Source organism: Sminthopsis crassicaudata, chromosome 5, assembly GCF_048593235.1.
Source record: "Sminthopsis crassicaudata isolate SCR6 chromosome 5, ASM4859323v1, whole genome shotgun sequence".
Classification (NCBI taxonomy): Eukaryota; Metazoa; Chordata; class Mammalia; order Dasyuromorphia; family Dasyuridae; genus Sminthopsis; species Sminthopsis crassicaudata.
In genome coordinates this window covers 135,817,193-135,838,801 of record NC_133621.1, presented here as the reverse complement: position 1 = coordinate 135,838,801, position 21,609 = coordinate 135,817,193, and the positions used below count along the sequence as shown (strand labels likewise).

The 21,609-nt window shown below is 31.5% G+C and overlaps 1 protein-coding gene across 3 annotated transcripts in view; it reads right to left on the bottom strand.

Moving 5' to 3' along the window:
* The window catches only part of IMMP2L (inner mitochondrial membrane peptidase subunit 2), a 353,770-nt gene that overhangs the window by 246,441 nt on the left and 85,720 nt on the right, over positions 1-21,609 (bottom strand). For 2 of the 3 annotated variants that reach the window (XM_074266875.1, XM_074266874.1), the window contains exon 4: positions 16,833-17,129. The exons of the other annotated variant lie outside the window; for it this stretch is intronic. In XM_074266875.1, the coding sequence (XP_074122976.1) occupies positions 17,048-17,129 (82 nt within the window). In that variant the 3' untranslated portion in view covers positions 16,833-17,047. Of the gene's footprint in view, positions 1-16,832; positions 17,130-21,609 lie in introns of those variants that run through there. 3 annotated transcript variants of the gene reach the window in all.

The window sequence follows — 21,609 nt, the reverse complement described above, 5'->3', positions numbered from 1 at the left end:
AAATACTCCTAGAAGTAACATGCTACAAGTAATATCTACATTTCTTTTCATAGTCTCATAATAACGCTGACCTCAAGTCTCAATGACTTGTAAGCAATGACAGTAAGCAAAAGGGCACATGAAGCAAATTACAATAAGGTTTTACTGAGTGAGAAGTATCTGACATTTAAAAAACTACTAATTTGATTTCTCTGACTTCTATTATAAGAGAGGCTAAGAGAATGTAGAGGTCTACATTTTTAAAAAATTATTGATATCTTATGAATTTTTTCCATTGACTAAATTTTTCATTATTCTTCCCTCTCCTTTCTCCCTGAATAAAGAACATAAAATAAAGAATATTCATAAAGAAATGTTAAAAGAAAAAGAAGAGAAAACAACACGTAGTGATCACTACGTCCAAAAAAAATGAGACAATGTTCCACAGTCATAGACTTCTTACATCTAAAAAAATAATATTCTAAAAGGAAAAACTAGGCTCTTCTTTGCTATCTGCCAAAGATACTTCCTTTTACATATCAAACCTAAGGGGATCAATAATTTCAAAATAAACAGATTTTAGACAGTTAAATTCATGCTTTATTGCCTAAGCAAGTTCACTGTCTGCTTTGAAACCAAATTATAAGTCTAATTGTAAATAAAGTCCATGTAAATCTTTCATAATGCAGTGGCACTTAAATGTTATTCCATTCTCAAGTACCAAGCCCAAGAACTGAAATAAATATATATAGGGATAGGATTTTGACAGAAGTAAAAAAAAAAAAAAAAAAAAAGTCTTAATTGCACTTTTTTAGGAGTTGCAGCTACTTTTATGTAGTATGATTTGAATTGCATAAGCTGCCCAACTTTACAGAAAGACATCAGCACTACTACTAAGGAACATTAGAATCTCAAAGCAATCTTTTGGAATTTAACAGCCTCTAGGCCTTAAAAAATTCCAGATATCACAGGGAATACAAGAATTTTCTGACAACTTCCAAGAATTATGAGTAAATAGTAGAGGAAAGGAAGAGATGCATACATCATTATGTTATCTATGTGGGATGGGAAATGTAAAAATGGCTAGAATCCTATCAAAAGGTAGTTTTCAAGGAAGATAATGTTTACATCATAAAGAAGAAAAAAATCAATTTCAAGAATCTGCCAATACCTCTGAGGTCAATTTAACAAAATTCTAAGCACCAGACAATCCAAACATGCTAGAGAACAACTATCACAGAAGTGACTGATTTTTCTTACTAAGTGGTAGCTTTTTAGAATTTCATAGCAATAAAAAACCTTGGAGATCAGCTGTATTTCCTCTTATTTTTCAAAAAATAAAATGAAATTCTAGGAAGGATTTTATCAATAAATCTGCTATGGCTAATTATGAGCAGTGCCAAATCCCCTAATTCCTAGTCAAATGTTCTCAACTATACTATACTCTTTTTCACAGGAAAATATGAATAATATACACTAAGATTAATGAAAATAAAAGAACAACATTCTTGAAATTTGAATATAGCATGCCAACTATAATACAGTTCTTATAATGTGGTAGGATAATAAGTCTCCATAAAAATCCTTTTGACGCACTAGATTCATCTTCAAAATGTAGTCACAAATGTATATGACATCTTAATGTTTGTTGGATAAGCACTGATAATTAATAGTACAGTATTTCAGTCCATGTTGTATCTGTATACATTATTCAGCCTTACCTAAAGTAATTTGAACTGTAATTTTATGAAGTTATTATCTGAACTTGCATTCCTATTATTAAAGACATGTATAATTAATTATGAACAAAAAAGACTTGAAATGATTCAAAGAAATTACTTCTCAATTAATATTACCATCAAACAGGAAAAGATAGTCATTTATTAAGGCACTATAATGTTGACTGGTACAGTTTATACCATTTCCCTGAAAAGGTAAAATTAAATGGAAATTATAAATATTGGATGAAAATGACATGACATGTTTTATTCTAACAAGATGTGCTACCTTTGTACAATATGACCTTCACAGAGTATTCAATCATTGTGCTATATCATTTCAAGATTGCTGATGATTCTGTAAGCTAATTAAAATATTTTGCACAAGATTTTTCAATATCCCAAGCTGTTAACAAAAATTTTATGTTGGCTAAGCCTGCCACAGCACATTTATTGAAAATAGGAAAGATATTTCCCTTAAAATGTTCTTCTCTTTAGGCATTTTAATAATAAAATAAACTATTATTTGAAACTTTATATGGTAATTCATTTTTGTAAGGCTTTTTAATGAGTTGCTAACTAGTGAAAATGATTGTTTTCTTTGTATGAATGTGCTTTTTCAAAAATATAGTGTTGATGAAAATTAATAAAGATTATTTGATTAGATGTCATGTTTATATTCTCCATTATCATCCTTAATATTTAGAGTTAATAGTAACTGAAGGTGAAAGCTGTTGCAATATGAAAGGAAATTCAAAGTTGTTACTACACAGTGTCCACCTGTTAGACACAGAAATGATGATTGGGTTTTTTACTTCAATATGAGTTTCTGGTGCCTTCCCCTTCTCTACTTGTATTTTAGACCCTTCTAATTAAAACCTGTATTAAACAAAACTACCCAACTTAAGTCTTTGACTGTAACATAACAGACTTGATTTGTTTGCTCATATTATTACTTATTTGCCAAACACTTAAAATATTTCTTCTGTGTTCATGCCATTCCTTCTTAATGCTGTTCTACTTCTGCTCAATACAGAACTACTGTAGTATAAAATATCCACAAATACACAACTAGTATAGAATCTTCACAAACACACAACCTTCAATGCTGGCAGATTAATCCTAAATCAAATTCCTTAAAAGCATGGTCTAGATTGAATTTACTGTTTATATTCAGGAAAGTACATTTCACATACAGGTATATCTCCCTCATCACGGCTCTTCTAGACTCTTATTATTTTAATAATAAATTATTTTCTAGACTCTTCTTAGAAATTGTCTATGACTTGCCTAAAAAATGAATCATTTCATAAGCACCTAAATGATTGAAAGGGAACATAGTTGGTAGTTAGACAAAAGATATACAAATTTAGAATGACTTTTAAAAATGAAATTCCCTTCATGCCACAAATAAAGAACTAAGTTACAATGAATGCCATTTTCCTTAGTGCTAAAAGATTAATCTTCTATTATATTTTTTAAAAATAAGATCTAGTTTTAATTTATGGTTCTCTGAACTAATATCACTTCCTCTGGCACATACAAGTACAACCACATAATGTGTAATCAAGAGAGAATTCCAAGCAAGGACTGTACAGCAAGGGCTATACAGACTTACTAGAAGCCCTAATAGTTTATATTTGCTGAATTGAAATGATAATCTTTCCTTACTGTTCATTCTTAGATAAAATTAACCGGCAAAAACTTAACTCACAGACCTGTGTATACAAAAATGTCACAAACATAGAAGTATAACAAGATCACCCTTTTACAGACTTCATTTTGATCTGTAGTTTGTAATTATATCAGCTTCATATGGTTTTCTAAAGTACTGATTCAAATTAACTGTTCAAAAAGGGTTGGTAGCTCCCCATTACTATTAAAATGAAGATTTTTTAACAACTTAAAATCTGGCTTCAGCCAGTGTTTCTTCAATTCTTTTGCCCAAATATAGGGAAAGCCTCTAATTTTCCTCAGGGAAAAAAAAAAGAAAAGAAATCCCAGGCACTCATAAACAGATGTGTAAACACATAAGGTATATAGATGGCTCATAAATTTTCTATAGAAAGGAAATTAACTTGGGGCTGCTACTGGGGCATTCTTTTGTCACTTTAGGGCTAATTAGATTAGATACCCATGAAATATGTGTGTGCATATGTGAGAGAAGGGAAGGATTAGGAGAAACAGAGAAAGAGAGAAGGGGAAAGAGAGAAAGGGGAAAACAAGGGAGACAGAGAGAAGGAGAGAGAAAAGAAAGAAGGGAGAGAGAAATCACTGGAATAGTTTACAGTTTTCTTCCACACTGTATCAAGGTAAATAGAAATTAAGGCACTTTTCCACTGTCACATGACTAGTAAGGGTCAGAAAAAAAAAACTGAATTCAGATTTTTCTGACTCTAGGCCCAATGTTCTAACAACTGAACCATCTATCCACTTAATGAATAAAAAATGAATAATGAAATAAATATTTCATATAGAATTCTCTTGTCAGAATGAAATCAAAGCCATTTACAATAACATGTTACAAAATAAAGGCTATTATTATAATGGATATTATTTTTGGATAGATTTAATAGACCTCTGAATAGACCTTTCTCTCAATGAGGCATCATGGCAATTAGATTAGCCTAAATGAGTATTTATACCACCTTTGAATTAAGAGAATCATCTGGGAATTTAATTATTTGACATCTGTTCTCTCTACTAGATCATTAATGAAGAGGTTATGTAAAATTAAACCTTCTATTGATTACTGGAACACCTCCCAAATATGCTCACAATCTAAAGAATAAGGTTTCTTTAGAATATTGGTCATTCATTGACTTCACTACTCAACAGGCAAACCTATTTTAAAAGTCATTTTCATATTTTCAGAATTTTTTTATATGTTGATGGTTTTATGTTCTTTTTCTAATGCCTCATGATAACACTGAGGTTAAATCAGCAAAACACAAATTCCAGCATGTCTTTCAAAGTGAAAAAGGAATGAGTACGGTACCAACAAAACGTAGAACTATATTCTAAGGAGCACTCATCCCACCTATGTTAGTAGAGACCAATTATCAGAGCTACAATATGGCATCATGAAGATCATTTACTAAGAGAAAAATGTTTATATGAATTGTTTAGGGATTGGTTCACCAAAGCAATTAAGATCCTTGGAGTTCTCAAGTTCTAATGGCTTTAAAAATCACTATATTTAAATTTGATCACAAATTGACATTTTCCTGTATTGCATATTTTTGCTCCTAGTCCAATTAACCTTTTTCTTGATGTCTCTATCAAGCAAGGAATTTCAGTAATTTAGAGCTTCTATTTATAGATTTGAGTAGTTATTTTTTGAAAATCATATTTTTCTTACAATAAGTTTGTTCTGTCGAAGTATACCTAGGCCATCTAGATTTTTCATCATTGTTTGAGTAACCTTTTAAGATAAATTTTGGTATGAATAAAAAGAAGTTTTTGATGATTACTGACAGTGTATCTCCCTTTTCAAATGGAAGAGCATACATAAATTTTTTAAGATAATTGCAAAATGTTGTTCATTAGCTAACATGCCCCTAATATCCCAAGGCTCTATTCTTATTTATTTTTAAGTTAACAGCACATTAGTCTAATTATATATATTAGTTTCTTTTCTCTTCTTTAAATCTGATTTAGCCAAGAACTTCAATCATTAACCTTCATTCATTTCATGCCTATCCTCAAATGACAATAAATCCTGTTCTATATACTGATTTTCTCCTCTTAAATTCTTAAAATTATTTTCCTCTAAATTTGGCTCCATTATGTGAACACATCCTTACTTGATTTGAATTCAATTAATACATTATCACTGTCACTAAAACTCTCCTATTATTTCTTCGCATTCTTACATCTCTTTAAATTTCTACCAATTGAATATTGAATTTTTAATAACATAAAATTTATTAATGTACCTATTTGACTCTAAAGCCAAGCTTACTTAAAACATACTCATTCTGTTTGTGGCAGCCCTCTTTGTGGTGGCCAAAAACTGGAAACTACGTGGATGCCCATCAATTGAAGAATGGCTGAATAAATTGTGATATATGAATATTATGGAATATTATTGTTCTGTAAGAAATGACCAGCAGGATGATTTCAGAAAGGCCTGGAGAGACTTAACATGAACTGATGCTGAATGAAATGAGCAGGACCAGGAGATTAGATTGTTGTATATTTCAACAAACAATACTATATGATGATCAATTCTGATGGAGGTGGCCATTTTCAACAATGAGATGAACCAAATCGGTTCCAATAGAGCAGTAATGAACTGAACCAGCTACACCCAGCAAAAGAATTCTGGGAGATGATTATGAACCACTACATAGAATTCCCAATCCCTCTAATTTTGTCCACCTGCATTTTGGATTTCCTTCACAGGTTAATTGTACACTATTTCAAAGTCCGATTCTTTTTGTACAGCAAAACAACTGTTTGGTCATGTATACATATATTGTATTTAATTTATACTCTATCATATTTAACATGTATTGGCCAACCTGCCATCTGGGGGGGGGGGAGAAAGGAGGGGAAAAATTAGAACAAAAGGTTTGGCAATTGTCAATGTTGTAAAATTTACCCATGCATATATCTGGTAAATAAAAACTATTAAAAAAAATTTTTAATTACTCATTCTGAAATGTTTCAGTAATATTATATTTTATTACTGGAACAATCAACTTCCACAAAAACTTTCAAACAATGAATATGTAATTTAAATAAATACTTTTGTGACATTTCCAATTTGTGACCAATAAAAACATAAAAAAGATATTACAATCACCCTAAATCCATAGTCAAATCAGAGCCACCTATCTTTCACCTGGTTACTCATTCACATAATTTTAATAGAATACTATCTATTTAATAGAATACTACCAATTGTGTGCTCTAGAAATGTCAATGGAAACTCTAAACCAAAATCAACCCATCAATTTATGCAAAAAAATATTAATTCCCAGAGTTATTTCCTCTAACATGGATGCTTGGAGATTATAATTTTCATTAAAATAATATTTTGGATTCCTCCACAGAAAGGAATTATATTTGCTGCTTTTTATCACTTGGACCTTTCATGTCAACCAGACACAATTATATAAACTTTGACATAAACAGTAACCTTTTTTAGGTTGTTCTTTACCCCAAATAGAAAGAGGCAAAAAAAAAAAAAAAAAAAAAAAAGAGCTAACTTTGCATCCTTCTGAATTTTGCTTAGTTATTGTGTACATATAAATCCCCTTCCACATTTCAATAGTTTAAAATTTAAATTCAAAATCTTATAAAACATCAAATGCATCACCTTTTTAAAGTATAAGTGAAAATAGAGACAGTTAATGAGTGAGAAATTGGGTTTCAATTGCAATTAAGAAATAGGAGGGAAAAGGGAGCCTATTTAACTTGAACTTTAAACACTTACCAGATGCCAATTGTTTACATATTATTGTGGTTGAATTATGTACAAAAATAAGACAAGATATTACCCCTTAGGGAGCTCTCAATTGGAGTTTGATGTTATTGAAAAACTGAAGAAGAAAAAAAACCTGCTTATTTAAAATTAGGAATGTTTTCATCTCATGTCCATATATGCCATTAACTTCCAGTTTTCCTTAGCTCTAGTTGCAGGTGGAATTTTTTATGTACAATTACTTTCACAAATGTATATATTTTAAATTATTTTAACAAACCTCTGTGTTTTTATAGCAACGTCATTTCCAAATATTTTCCTTCCCTCCCCCACCCATCAGTAATACTTGCTCTGTAAGAAAGATGGAACAAAGGGGGAAAGCAGTCCAAAAGAATCAGCCAACTCATCAACTGCATCCTACAGTACATACAACTTTTCCATAATCACAGGACCACTATCTTACCTCCTTCATTGACCTCTGCAATAAAGAGAGATTTATTTACAAAACTCTTCCTGTCCACAAATGGGCATTATTCATTTTAGTTTGTTTCTTTTATTTACATGTTTCTATCCATTCTGTATACTCTAGTTCTATTTTTTCCAATCTTAAATAACTCATATAAGGTTTCCTATTTTTTAATATTTGTTCATTTTTAAGAGACAATAATAATTCCCTGCAATCATGTACCACAATTTGAATTATTCCTGAATCAATGGGAACCAACTTTATTCTAATCATCTATAACCACAGAAAGTCTTACTGTGAATGTCTGGGGAGAAGAGGAGTATAAGTACATGTAATATATTTTTTACATCCCTGAACTATGCCTAGCATTGAGATCTCTAGATAAGATGTCATAAGCATTTTTTGGTATAATAAAAAACAAACATCTCTCCAGAATGATTAGTCAAAGTTACAGCTTCACCAACAACGTTTCATTATGTTTGTATTTTCTCCAGCCCCTAACATTTGCTATTTTATCTTTTGTCATCTATATCAGTTTTCTAGGAGTATAGTGATATGTCAGAGTTCATTTCCTTTGTTAATGATTTGGAGCACTATGCCATTTGATTGTTAATAGTTTTACTACAGGGCAACTAAGTGACAAGTGAATAAAATGGCAAGCCTGAAGTCACAAAGATTCGTTTTAAGTTCATGTCTGCCTAGTTGTGTGCCCCCTACCCAAGTTAGTTACTAATATGTAAAATGAGCTCAAGAAGGAAATGACAAGCCATTCCAAGTATATGTGCCCCAAAAAATGACTAGACATGACTAAAAAACAACTGAACAACAATTTGACTATTAGGAAATATATATATATATATATATATGTAGATATATATATATATATATATATATATATATATATATATATATATATATATATATATATATATATATATATATATATATATATATCACATATATGTGTATGTATGTATATATTTTAATTCACTACATATTTTGAATAATCTTTTTAATGGATATTTAATGTAAAATTTTTATTCCCAATCAAGAGATCCCCTTAATGAGGCTCTAATCTTTTTTGCAAGTTTTACAATTTGTTGTTACCTAAATACTTGTAATGAACATTTATGAGTTCCTGGTTATTTTTGGGGATAAGAATTCTTCCTTTAACCAGAGTAGTGAAACATACCTATGTATTAGTCCATTTTCCTTGATTATTAAAAATAATATTACTTTTTATATCTGTTGATTGTCCATTTGGAACTTCTAATAGGGTAGTGCAAAGATTGCAGATCTAAGTCTAATTTTTAGGAAGGAACAAATGTTTAGTTTTCGATGTAGCTCTTATAAAACAGGGAGTTCCTCTCTAAGTAATTTATATTTTAAGGTTTATCAACATCGACTTCATTGACTTCAACCATTTTTCTGATTCTTGCTTATCTAAGTCATTCTACTGATCCAGTTTTCTATTTTTAGCCAGTACCAAATGATTTTGGTGATTTTTGCTTTATGACTAGAGATCTGGAAGTGCTATATTCTTACTTCCTTATATAATTTCTGATGAAAATATAAAATCTAGACTAAATGAATTCTATTGCTTTGTTCAGTTCATATATATATACATGCATCAGAGTTAGTTTGGGAAAGTACCAAATAGTTAAAATTATTTAGCATTATTTTAAAATATTTTATTATCTTAGCATGGTCCAACTATTAACAAAAAATGTCCTTGCAATTATGTAGGCAATTCTTTATTTCTGTATATTGTTTTATCATCTGTTTGTTTTGGTTGTGTCTTGGTAGAATGATTTTCAGATACTTTATATGTTTTGTAATTATTTTGAATGGAGTTTCACTATTATTTCCTCCTAATTTCAATGACAGTTATACAGTAATGCTAATGAATTTTGAAGTCTCATATTGTTTTATTTTTACATAGTACTGCTTTACTTAGCCATTAATAATTTGAATTTATTTCTCTGATTATTCTTTTGAGTTTATCATAAGTAAACCATTTTGTCATCTATTAATAAGGATACTTTTGTCTCTTCTTCACTAAAGTTTATATCTTTAGTGTCACTTTTTTGTGTCACTGCTATGACTTGCTATGCAAGGATTTCAAAAACATGTCAAATAATCATGGCAGAAGACATGTTTATTTTCTTCCATATTTAATGGGAAAGCTTCTAATTCTACCCATTATAAAAATATTATATTTTGGTTTCAATCCTATACTTTGCCTTATATGAAATAAACAATCCCTTCATGCTTATTAAGTTTTTATTTTCATTATAAAAGAGTACAGAATTTTGTCAAAGATTATATATATTCATATAATCTTGTAGTCTGAGATTAGGGGTTTTTGGTGAAATTATAGTGTTTTCCTAAAGTTGAACTATCTTTGAATCCCCAATATAATGCAATTTGGAGAAAGCTAATATTTTTTCTATTTAATAAAATATTTAATTTCTATTTAATATTTATTATAATGTTTGTTACATTTACGTATATGCATTGTTATGCATATATGTAAATGTTAACACAAACATATTTTATAATAAGTTTATAATAAATAAAATATTACAATAAATATTATATTGTTATATATTCAATGCACGTGTGTCTGCATATATATTGCCTTTATGACAAATTGTTTATATGTATATATGTATGTAATATTATGTGGGTATGTAGTCTCTTTCTTTTCTTTATCCCTCCCTGCTTTATGTATTACAACCACATTTATCTCATTAAAAATAAGTTTGAAAGAATGTGTACATTTTTATTTTTTGAGACAAATTTGTGTTGCCTGTATTCTAATTATTTTTAAAATATCTGATAGCTTTACCTATAAATCCATCTAGACAAGGTTCTCTGTTTCATACAAACATACAAAACATTTTTGAAAGGTCTTTTATGGCTTGTTCAATTTCGTTTTCTGGAACTCAGGTGACTATTGTCTATTTCAAGATTTTTTAATTTGAGTGTTATTTTTTTTATTTTATAAATAATAATTTTTCCAAATTGTCCATTTAGCTGGCACATAATTATGCAAAGTAAATCCATATAATATTTCTTTTTTGATTTGTTCAAATTTTTTCTTTTTCAATATTCACAATTTTACTTTTATTATAAATTAATATTTTAATATTCTCTTCTGAAAAAGTTTTTAACTTTTAGCATTTCCAGATTCTTTTTGTTATTTATTTTAATTTCTAACTTTTAATATTCTTCCTTTTGTTTTAATTTTGGCTTATTAATTTGTCACTACTTTTAAAAATTCTGTACTATAATCACATGTCCTCTCTTTTTCTATATTGTTGATATGTGCTTTTAGAAGTATATTTTTTTCTTCTGTGTACAATTTTGGCTCCACCACAGGTATTCTAATATACTGTTTCATCATTATTTAATATAGTCATTGTTTTTATGGTTTATTATTGAGCCCACTCATCAATATTCAAAAAGTCATTGAGTCTTCCTGTGACTCTTGAAGCCTTAGGGGGAATTTAATCCTGTTTTTGGAAGAGTGAGCCACACCATGTTTGCTGGATATGGAGACAGAGAAAAAGACAGACAGTACTAGACAGACAATTTCATGGCTGCAGTCACCATCTGTAGTGATCTTTCAGTCCAAGAATATAAAATTCAACACTTTTTTTCATTTCTTATCCCTTTATTTGCCAAGAAGTGATGGGAAAAGTTGCCAGGATCTTTGGTGTTTTTGTTAGTTTTATGTTAAGCTTTAAGTCACCTTTTAAACTCCCCTCTTTCAAGCTTACTGAAAGGCTTCTTCACTTTCTGACATCAGAGTATTATCACCTGCACACCTGAGACTGTTGATATTTCTCCCAGCAACCTTAATTCCAGTTTTTGATTCATTCAACCTGACATTTCACATGATGTTTTGCATATATGTTAAACAAATAAGGTGGAAATTTATAGCCTTGTCATACTCCTTTTTTCTAGTCCTAAGCAAATCAACTATTCCAGGTTAATTCCACCTGCTGTTTCATGACTAGCATATAGATTCCTCAGGAGAAAAGTAAGGATAGTATTCCTTCTCTTTGAGGATTTGCCACATTTTGTTATGATCCCCACAGTCAAAGTTTCAATGTGGTCAATGAAGAAAAAATAGCTTTTTTTTCTGGAAAGGAAATTTCTCCATAATTCAGCAAATGTTGGTAATTTGATTTCTAATTTCTCTGATTCTTCAAAAACCAGCCTGTTCTACTAATTCTCAATTCAAATATTGCTGAAGTCTAGGTTGAAAAATCTTAAGCATAACTTTGATGACATATGAAATGAATGTAACTGAGATAATCTGAAACTTTTTTGGCACTGCCCTTCTTTAGGATCAAGACACAAACTGATCTTTTCTAATCCAGTAGTCATTGTTGTATTTTCCAAATTTGATGTAATATTGAGTGCAGCACTTTAATAGTTCATCTTTTAGAAATTTTAAGTAGTTCAGTTGGAATTCTATTACCTATCCTAGCCTTGTCTTATTGTTAGCAATGCTTTCTAAGGCTCACTTGACTTCATTATCCAGGATGTCTTGCTCTTAGATCAGTAACTACACCATTATGGTTATCAGTGATGTTAATATCTTTCTTGTATAGTTATTCTGTATATTCTTGCTATCTCTTCTTAATCTTTGTTTCTATTAAGTTCTTCCATTTTTGTCTTTTAACATGCCCATTTTCACATGGAACATACCTTTGCTGTTTGTAATTTTCTTTTGTCTTTCACATTCTATTGTTTTCTTCTATTTTTTATATTGCTCATTCATGTCATGCAAAGTTAACCAAGACAGATCACAATTGAGAGTTCTGACAAAAGGTCATTCACTGGAAAAAGAAATAGAAGACCACACTCCAATCTTTGCCAAGAAAATCCCCTAGACCCTCCTTTTTCAGATGAGAAAATTAATATAATGAAAATTAAGCTATGATCAAAGCCATGCAATCAACATGCATCAATACATTGATGATTATACTCTAGATCTGCTGATTCCAAGGTCTGTTCTCCTAATCACTACATCATACTACATTCATTTACTAAACATAGAAAAGTTCACAAAATGTTCCATAAAAAATGAAAAAAATTATTTCAATGAACAGATATGATTTGTAATTAATATGTAAATTAAAGACTTGTTTCTAAAAGTTTTCTAAAAGTACTTAAAACAGTTCATTCTCTTAATCTCTTTAGATCATTATTATAATTTAATTGTCAAACCATAAGCTTTTTAAATACTTGCTATTTAACACAAACTGTTCTAAGTTGAAGAAATATTACAAAAAAATAAAGGAATACCTGACTTCAAGGAACTAACAATCTACCAAGAAGAAAAAACACAGTACAAAAATGTTTCATAGCGGAGTGTGCATAAAACACAGAACCAGGAAAGATATCTTGAAAGGGCCAACACAAAGTTAGTTAAGGGTTTCAAGAAGCAAATATAAAAAAAGTGTTCCAAACATTAAATGTCATCTATGGTAAAGGACAGTAGGCCATTTTGGCTAGAAAACAGAGTAACTAATGGGAAAATATAATCAGCTTGAAGAGACAGGCTTGAACTATATCACAAAAGACTTTAAATGGCAACAAAGAAGCTTGCATTTTTGTGGAGATAATGATGGCTACTGAAATTTCTTGAAGGGTGAGGGGAAACATGTTCAGAGCTGTGTTTTAGGAATACCAATTTGGGAGGTTATGTAAAAAATAGACTGCAAAGGGATAAGGCTAGATGAGGGGATACTATAACTAAGCCCGTTTAATAGCATAGGCAAAAGGAAATAGGATTTGAATTAGGTATAGAGTATATCTTGCTACCTCTTCTTAATCTTTCAGCTTCTTTTAAGTACAGGAAAGAAGCAGTAGTATCATGAAAACTACAGCAAGCTTAAGCCCCCATACTCTGCTGTGAATCACAAGCAGTCCCACTATAGGGCACATTACAAACTGCCCATAAATTCTACACAACCAGCAAACACAATAACACTGACTGACTGAAAGAATGGCAATATCCTTGACAAAATAAGAAAATTTAGGAAGAAAGACAGGTTTCAAAGAAAAGGAAATAAGCTTGATATGGGAGATATTGAGTTAAAACACCTATGGGATTTCCAAGTAGGCAGCTGGAGAGGAAAGACTAGAACTCAGGAGGTCTCTTCCCTCTCCTCTTCCCACTTCCCCTCCCCTCTCCTTCCTCTTTCAGTCTTGCTCCTGTCTGAAATACCACAATTTCCAAAGTAATCTCATTACTTCAAGAGAGCACAAAACATCTTTACTAACCACTTGGGTCTTTTTCTAATTAAGTTTGTTGCATATGGTCAAAGACTTAAGAATTCATGGAGAACTGGTAAAAAGAAATTTCACATTTTATGAAAAATAGTTTAGTTAATTTCATAATCAAAGACAAATTATTCTAAACTGGTTTGCTTATTTGAAAAATGAATGGAATAGGATAAAATGGAGGTCTAGAAATTGCTCTAAAGGGTCAAATCCAGTCCACAGATTCCTGATCTTGTATGGTCTGTGAGATAATAATTTTTTTTACATTTTTAATACAATAAAACTCTAAAATGTAAAAACTATTCTTGCCTCAAGAACTATTAAGAAATGGGGTAAGGGCCAATTTGCTGACTGCTAGATTAAATAATCAATAAACTAGGAGTGACAAGATATTGTTTTAAAACTTGAATAAAAAAGAAATTCATGTAATGGAGATTGGGGGGAGTAATATTTTGAAATTATGTTTCCAATCAAAGGATGAAAAAATAGAAAAGTTCCTTTGAGGTCACTGTGGCCCAGAAAGCAAACTTATTTAATTTCTATGTCAGTACAACCTTTGTACAATGTCCTGAAACCTAGAAGACAGATGACTGTAAAGTGTATAGTGCCTTAGACCCAAACAATAATAGAATAAAAAACAGGCATAGCCAAGAAGGTCAGGAAAAGGTAATGTGAAAGTAGCTTATAGTAAAATATTAAGGACAGGAAAAGGAGATTTTTAAAAACAAAATTATGAATGATTTTAATTTATAATATTCTGGTTTTTATGCTTTGAAGACTAAAAGTTTTTCTGCATGATTTTATGCTTCAAAACATAAACCTCTCAAAATTGATGCAAAGTTGTCAATAAAACCACTAAGGAATGAGTCAATTTTATTTCTCCAGTATGATACAATTTTATTAAGATCACTACAAGTTCATCAGTATAGCTCATCTACATGGAATTAACATTTCTCTTTGAATCTTTAAATATTTCTTCTTGATCTTTTATGATTTGGGGGATTTATCTATATTTAGAAACAATATTCCACAAAACTGCAGAAGATTAAATTCAAGAATTATTTTCGACCCATAGTAAATGTTTGTGGCAGCCCTTTTTGTAGTGGCCAGAAACTGGAAACTGAATGGATGCCCATTAATTGGAGAATGGCTGAATAAATTGTGATATATGAATGTTATGGAGTATTATTGTTCTGTAAGAAATGACCAGGAGGATGATTTCAGAGAGGCCTGGAGAGACTTACATGAATTGATGCTAAGTGAAATGAGCAGAACTAGGAGATCATTATATACAGCAATAGCAAAATTATATGATGATTAATTCTGATGGATGTAGCTCTCTTCAACAGTGAGATGATTCAAACCAGTTCCAATTGCTCAGTAATGGAGAGAGTCAGCTACACCCAGACAGGCCTGTGGGAACTGAGTATGGAACACAACATAGCGTTTTCACTTTTTCTATAATTGTTTGCCTGCATTTTTGTTTTCTTTCTCAGGTTTTTTTACCTTCTTTCTAAATCTGATTTTTCTTGTGCAGCAAGATAACTGTATAAATATTTATACATGTGTTGGATTTGACATATAATTTAACATATTTAACATGTATTGTACTACTTGCCATCTAGAGGAGAGGGTGGGGGGAAGGAGGGGAAAAGTTGGAACAGAAGGTTTTTCAAGGGTCAATGTTGAAAAATTATCCATGCATATGTTTTGTAAATAAAAAGCTACAATAATAAATAAAAAATAATTATTTCCCTATATTTCTTATATTTAACTCTTTATCTACAATATAATTCTTGTACACAAAGCTATATTTTTGTAAATATTATCATATACACTTGTTTCAATTTTTAAAAACTAATCTTCATAGGACAAATAATTTTACATAAATAAATTCAAGTTATACATAATCACTATCTATTTATAATTTTACTTATTTCAACTATTAATTTATTTTCAGAGTCAAATATGTGATTTATAAACATATGGAATCAGAAATTTTGCATCTAAGTATACAATTATAGTAAAGTAAAAGCTCACGAACTTCATGTCTCACACATCAGTACCTGTCTCTCCATGACACCACAACCATCCAGTACAGGCTGTGATAAGTCTTGTTCCTCAATTGCTGCAGTATTTTAATTGGTCTCCTCATCCCTCTCCAAAGGGCCATCCACACCAATATTCATTAAGAGTGCATCACTTAATAGGAATGGTGCCAAATAAGCACCATAGAAAGAAATAGAAGCAAGCAAGATGGTCTCTGCCCTTGAGGAACTTAAATAATAATAGAGTAAGAAAACATAAGGAGTTTGGGAGATAACGTAGCAGCTTCATGTAAAGATGGTTAAGAAATGGTATAGGTTTCCTTAGCAAAACCAGGGAAAATACTCACATTTCAGAGTTGTGGGCAAACAAGGAGTGGAACTGAGAGATGTGGGAAAATGAAGCTGCACCAGAGTTCAAGTGACCCAGTGAGAAAATATACAAGAAGTAATCCCGGGGCCTGTTTCCAATATAAGGTAAAAGTTTACATATCACCACCAAAGGTAGAGTCTAAAGTTAAAAAGCAGAGCGATGAAAAGGTTGGCCAAAGTATAGCAAGTATGGTGAAGAGATGGCCTAGGTGAGATAGCTGATAATTGGATATTCTTAAAGCACCATCTAGTCCAACCATATTATTCCATTGTTCAGTTCCAGTGTCTTTTTTCTTCTTATATTTCTTCCCTGACCTATCCTTCTAGTCAGTCTAAGGACTCTTCATCCTTCTCTATTAAACTAGAGCATACATCAATGAAGATGACTTCTAATACAAAAAAAAAGTTCCTATTTTGTATTTAAAGTCTGTTAAAGTAAAATTTACATCCAGCCCTCTGCCCTCAATAAAGAAGCAAACTCAGATAAGAAAGTTAAAAGAATTTATTATGTACCTTAAGGCCCCAAGATGTGGAGAACACTGACCCAGAATCCAAGCCAAGAGTCAAGACAACTTTCATAATAAGACCGAAATTCTGATAAGTAGATACTTCAAAAAGGGGAGAGGGATCACTGAATCTCAGCTCCTGCCCCTGTGTTGCATCATAGGGAAATGAGATTAGAAGTAAGGAGAATGCAGTGAAAGCCTATGTCCCTAATGTTGACTAGCAGATACTACAAATAACAAAGGGATAGAAGCAAAAGTACATGCCTCAGACTGACTGATGCCTCTCCCATTAGATTGATTAGCTGGTATCTGGAAGACAAACAAGAAAGAAAACAAAGAGGTCACCAAGAGTAAATCAACATAAATTTCAATAACCGGTTCTAGTCTATACATGTCAATTAGCTACTGGTCCCCTGAATCACACAACATAAAGTAGCATACTTGCTACTCCCCAAACTCATCATGCCATCCTCTCCTTGTGAGCCTCTGATTAAACCTGACCTAGAAAGCTCTCTCATCTCCATCTTGAGCAACCTTTAGCTCTCTTAAAAGTCTTCTCATGTGCTACCTCTTACAAAAGATTTATCCTAATTTTCCCAGTTGTAAATGCTCTACCCTAATCCACTAAATTACTTTCTACTTATTTTGAACCATTTTCTATTGACTTATTTGTGTGCATTAAGGCACAGCCCTGCTTCACCTAAATCCAATTCACTTGTATGCTATGGCACCACCTCCCAGATGTCATAATCAGACTTGAGCATGAAGAACAAACAACAGCAACAATAATCTGTGTGCACACTGCAGTGAAATGTAAACTTCATTAGAGAAGGACCCTCCTCATATTTTGTCTTTGCATTCCTAGGACACAGCTTGGTACTTGGTAACTGGTATAGAAAAGGCATCCAATAAATGTTTGTCAGATTGAATTGTCAAATGTCAAATTTATATGTCAAAGTGTGTTAAAGTAGAAGTGTTTGTACTATTGAAAAAATGTTTTGTTAAGCAAAGTAAATGTAAAAATAGGACTTCAAGGGATAGGTTAAAACTTTTTTAAAGAGTTAAATGGACTATTCCTTAGAATAATCAGGAGCATATATTTAAGACCATCGGTAAGCATAATATGCAATAGAGATAAACTGGAACCTTTCCCAGTAAGATCAAGAGTGAAACAAGGTTGCCCACTATCACCATTACTATTCAATATAGTACTAGAAACGCTAGCCCCGGCAATAAGAGCCGAGAAAGAGATTCAAGGAATTAGAGTAGGAAATGAGGAAATCAAACTATCACTATTTGCAGATAACATGATGGTATACTTAGAGAACCCCAAAGACTCTGCTAAAAAGCTATTAGAAATAATTCACGACTATAGCAAAGTTGCAGGATACAAAATAAATCCACATAAATCCTCAGCATTTTTACATATCACCAACAAAATGCAACAGCAAGAGATACAAAGAGAAATTCCATTCCAAACAAATGTTGAGAGTATAAAATATTTGGGAATCCATCTACCAAAGAATAGTCAGGAATTATATGAGCAAAATTACAAAACACTTGCCACAAAAATAAAGTCAGATTTAAATAATTGGCAAGACATTGAGTGCTCTTGGATTGGCTGAGCAAATATAATCAAGATGACAATACTCCCCAAACTAATCTATTTATTTAGTGCTATACCAATCAGACTCCCAAGAAACTATTTTAATGACCTAAAAAAAATAACAACAAAATTCATATGGAAGAATAAAAGGTCGAGAATTGCAAGGGAACTAATGAAAAAAAAGTCAGATGAAGGTGGTCTAGGTGTACCTGATCTAAAGCTATATTATATAGCAACAGTCACCAAAACCATTTGGTATTGGCTAAGAAATAGACCAGTCGATCAGTGGAACAGATTAGGTACAAAGGACAAAAAAGGGTACATCCATAGCACTCTAGTCTTTGACAAACCCAAAGATACCAACATTAGGGATAAAAATTCATTATTTGAAAAAAACTGTTGGGAAAACTGGAAATTAGTATGGCAGAAATTAGATATGGATCCACACTTAACACCATATACCAAGATAAGATCAAAATGGGTCCATGATTTAGGCATAAAGAATGAGATCATAAATAGATTAGAGGAGCACAGAATAGTCTACCTCTCAGACCTGTGGAGGAGGAAGGAATTTATGACCAGAGGAGAACTAGAGATCATTATGGATCCCAAAATAGAAGATTTTGATTACATCAAACTAAAAAGTTTCTGTACAAACAATACTAATGCAAACAAGATTAGAAGGGAAGTAACAAATTGGGAAAATATTTTTACAGTTAATGGTCCTGATAAAGGTCTCATTTCCAAAATATATAGAGAACTGACCCTAATTTATAAGAAATCAAACCATTCTCCAATTGATAAATGGTCAAAGGATATGAACAGACAATTCTCAGATGATGAAATTGAAACTATATCTACTCATATGAAAGAGTATTCCAAATCACTACTGATCAGAGAAATGCAAATTAAGACAACTCTGAGATACCACTACACACCTGTCAGATTGGCTAAGATGACAGGAACAAATAATGATGAATGTTGGAGGGGCTGTGAGAAAACTGGGACCAACTGCATTGTTGGTGGAGTTGTGAAAGAATCCAGCCATTGTGGAGAGCAATTTGTAACTATACCCAAAAAGTTATCAAACTGTGCATACCCTTTGATCCAGCATTGCTGCTGCTATTGGGCTTATATCCCAAAGAAATACCAAAGAAGGGAAAGGGACCTGTATGTGCCAAAATGTTTGTGGCAGCTCTTTTCGTAGTGGCTAGAAACTGGAAGATGAATGGATGTCCATCAATTGGAGAATGGTTGGGTAAATTATGGTATATGAAGGTTATGGAATATTATTGCTCTGTAAGAAATGGCCAGCAGGACGAATACAGAGAGGCTTGGAGAGACTTACATCAACTGATGCTGAGTGAAATGAATAGAACCAGAAGATCGCTGTACACTTCAATGTTGTATGAAGATGTATTCTGATGGAAGTGGATATCTTCAACATAAAGAAGATCCAACTCACTTCCAGTTGATCAATGATGGACAGAAACAACTACACCCAGAGAAGGAACACTGGGAAGTGAATGTAAACTGTTAGCACTACTGTCTATCTACCCAGGTTACTTATACCTTCGGAATCTAATACTTAAGGTACAACAAGAAAATGGGATTTACACACATATATTGTATCTAGGTTATATTGTAACATGTAAAATGTATGGGATTGCCTGTCATCTAGGGGAGGGAGTAGAGGGAGGGAGGGGAAAATTTGGAAAAATGAATACAAGGGATAATGTTATATAAAAAAGAGTTGTTTAAATATTAACATAATTATTTGTATGCATAAATGGGTACCATTACTAATATTCACTTATCAAATAATAATTGTAAAACTAGGGTATTGTACCTTTGATTTTATTTATATCTGTGGGAATACTCAAAGAAACTCTCTCAACCAATACAAATTATCATTCTCTGAAACTTAGATTTTGAGGGAGATACATAGACATACATGTCTATATATGGATATAATATATGAGTGTAGGTAAAGATAATAGTTTATATACACACACACACACACACACACATATATATATATATATATATATATGTAAATATATATACATATATATATACATTTTTGTATGTATGTATAGCCTATGTTGCCTAGTAGATTATACACTCCCTGAGACCAGAGATTGCAGTTGGTTTATTTTCATAGTTTTCTGAGTACTTTGCACAGTGTTTTTGACATAGTGGCCATTTAAAATGTTTCCTTAATAAATTTTACTAAAATCAAAGCATCTAATAAATAGTAGTAGGTAACATTTATAAAAATATTATTTACATAAACAGCTAACATTTATATTACACCTTAAAGTTTGCAAAGCACTTTAAATGTTTTCTTATTTGATCTTCACATCAACCCTAGAAAATGCTACTATTATTCCCATTTGATACATGAGGAAACACAAGTTGATTGCAATTCAGAATATTGCTATTGCAATATATTGTTGACATCATCTTCTCCAATGACCTTTGAATGATTCACAACTTCAATTCTTTAGTAATGATAGCATTCCATGACTTGTAGCCATATGTCATCACTGGAAAAAATGGTGGCTTTTGCTTCAAGGAGAAGCTTAGAATCATTTTTAAAAATTGTACAATTTTCCAAATGCAACCCACTCCTCTCTCTTCCTCCTATTTAATTCTGGCCATAGATCATTATATATTTTCAGTGGCCTTTCCAGAGATATGAACCAACGGAAGCATTTTTTGAGTCATCTGTCCAAATGAATATCACAGTCTGGGCAATTTGCTCTTGATTCTTCCTCTGTGAATAATTAATCCAATTTTCTATGAGTGACTATGCACCTGATTTTGAAGGCTCTGCAATGTTTTGGGACTTGATGCAATCAGTGCAATCTCAAAGGCAAAAAGGAGAACCCAAAATTCCATCATCAGCTTTAGGGAATTCTTCTTCCATTTGAATTCTGCACTGATTACCATCTATGATAGTGATACACTTTTGATAAAGCATATTTTTCCTGTTTATGATTCACTTAATGGTTATAGTTGTCAAAGTTATCTCATTATATATTTTAATAATTTTTGTATAATTTGTTTATACACTTGGAAAACACTGTGGAAGGAGAACTCTAAGGGAATATCTTAATATATAAAATCAAATACCTTTTTTTAATAATAAAGAAAAAACAGATCTTGTACTCTATATCT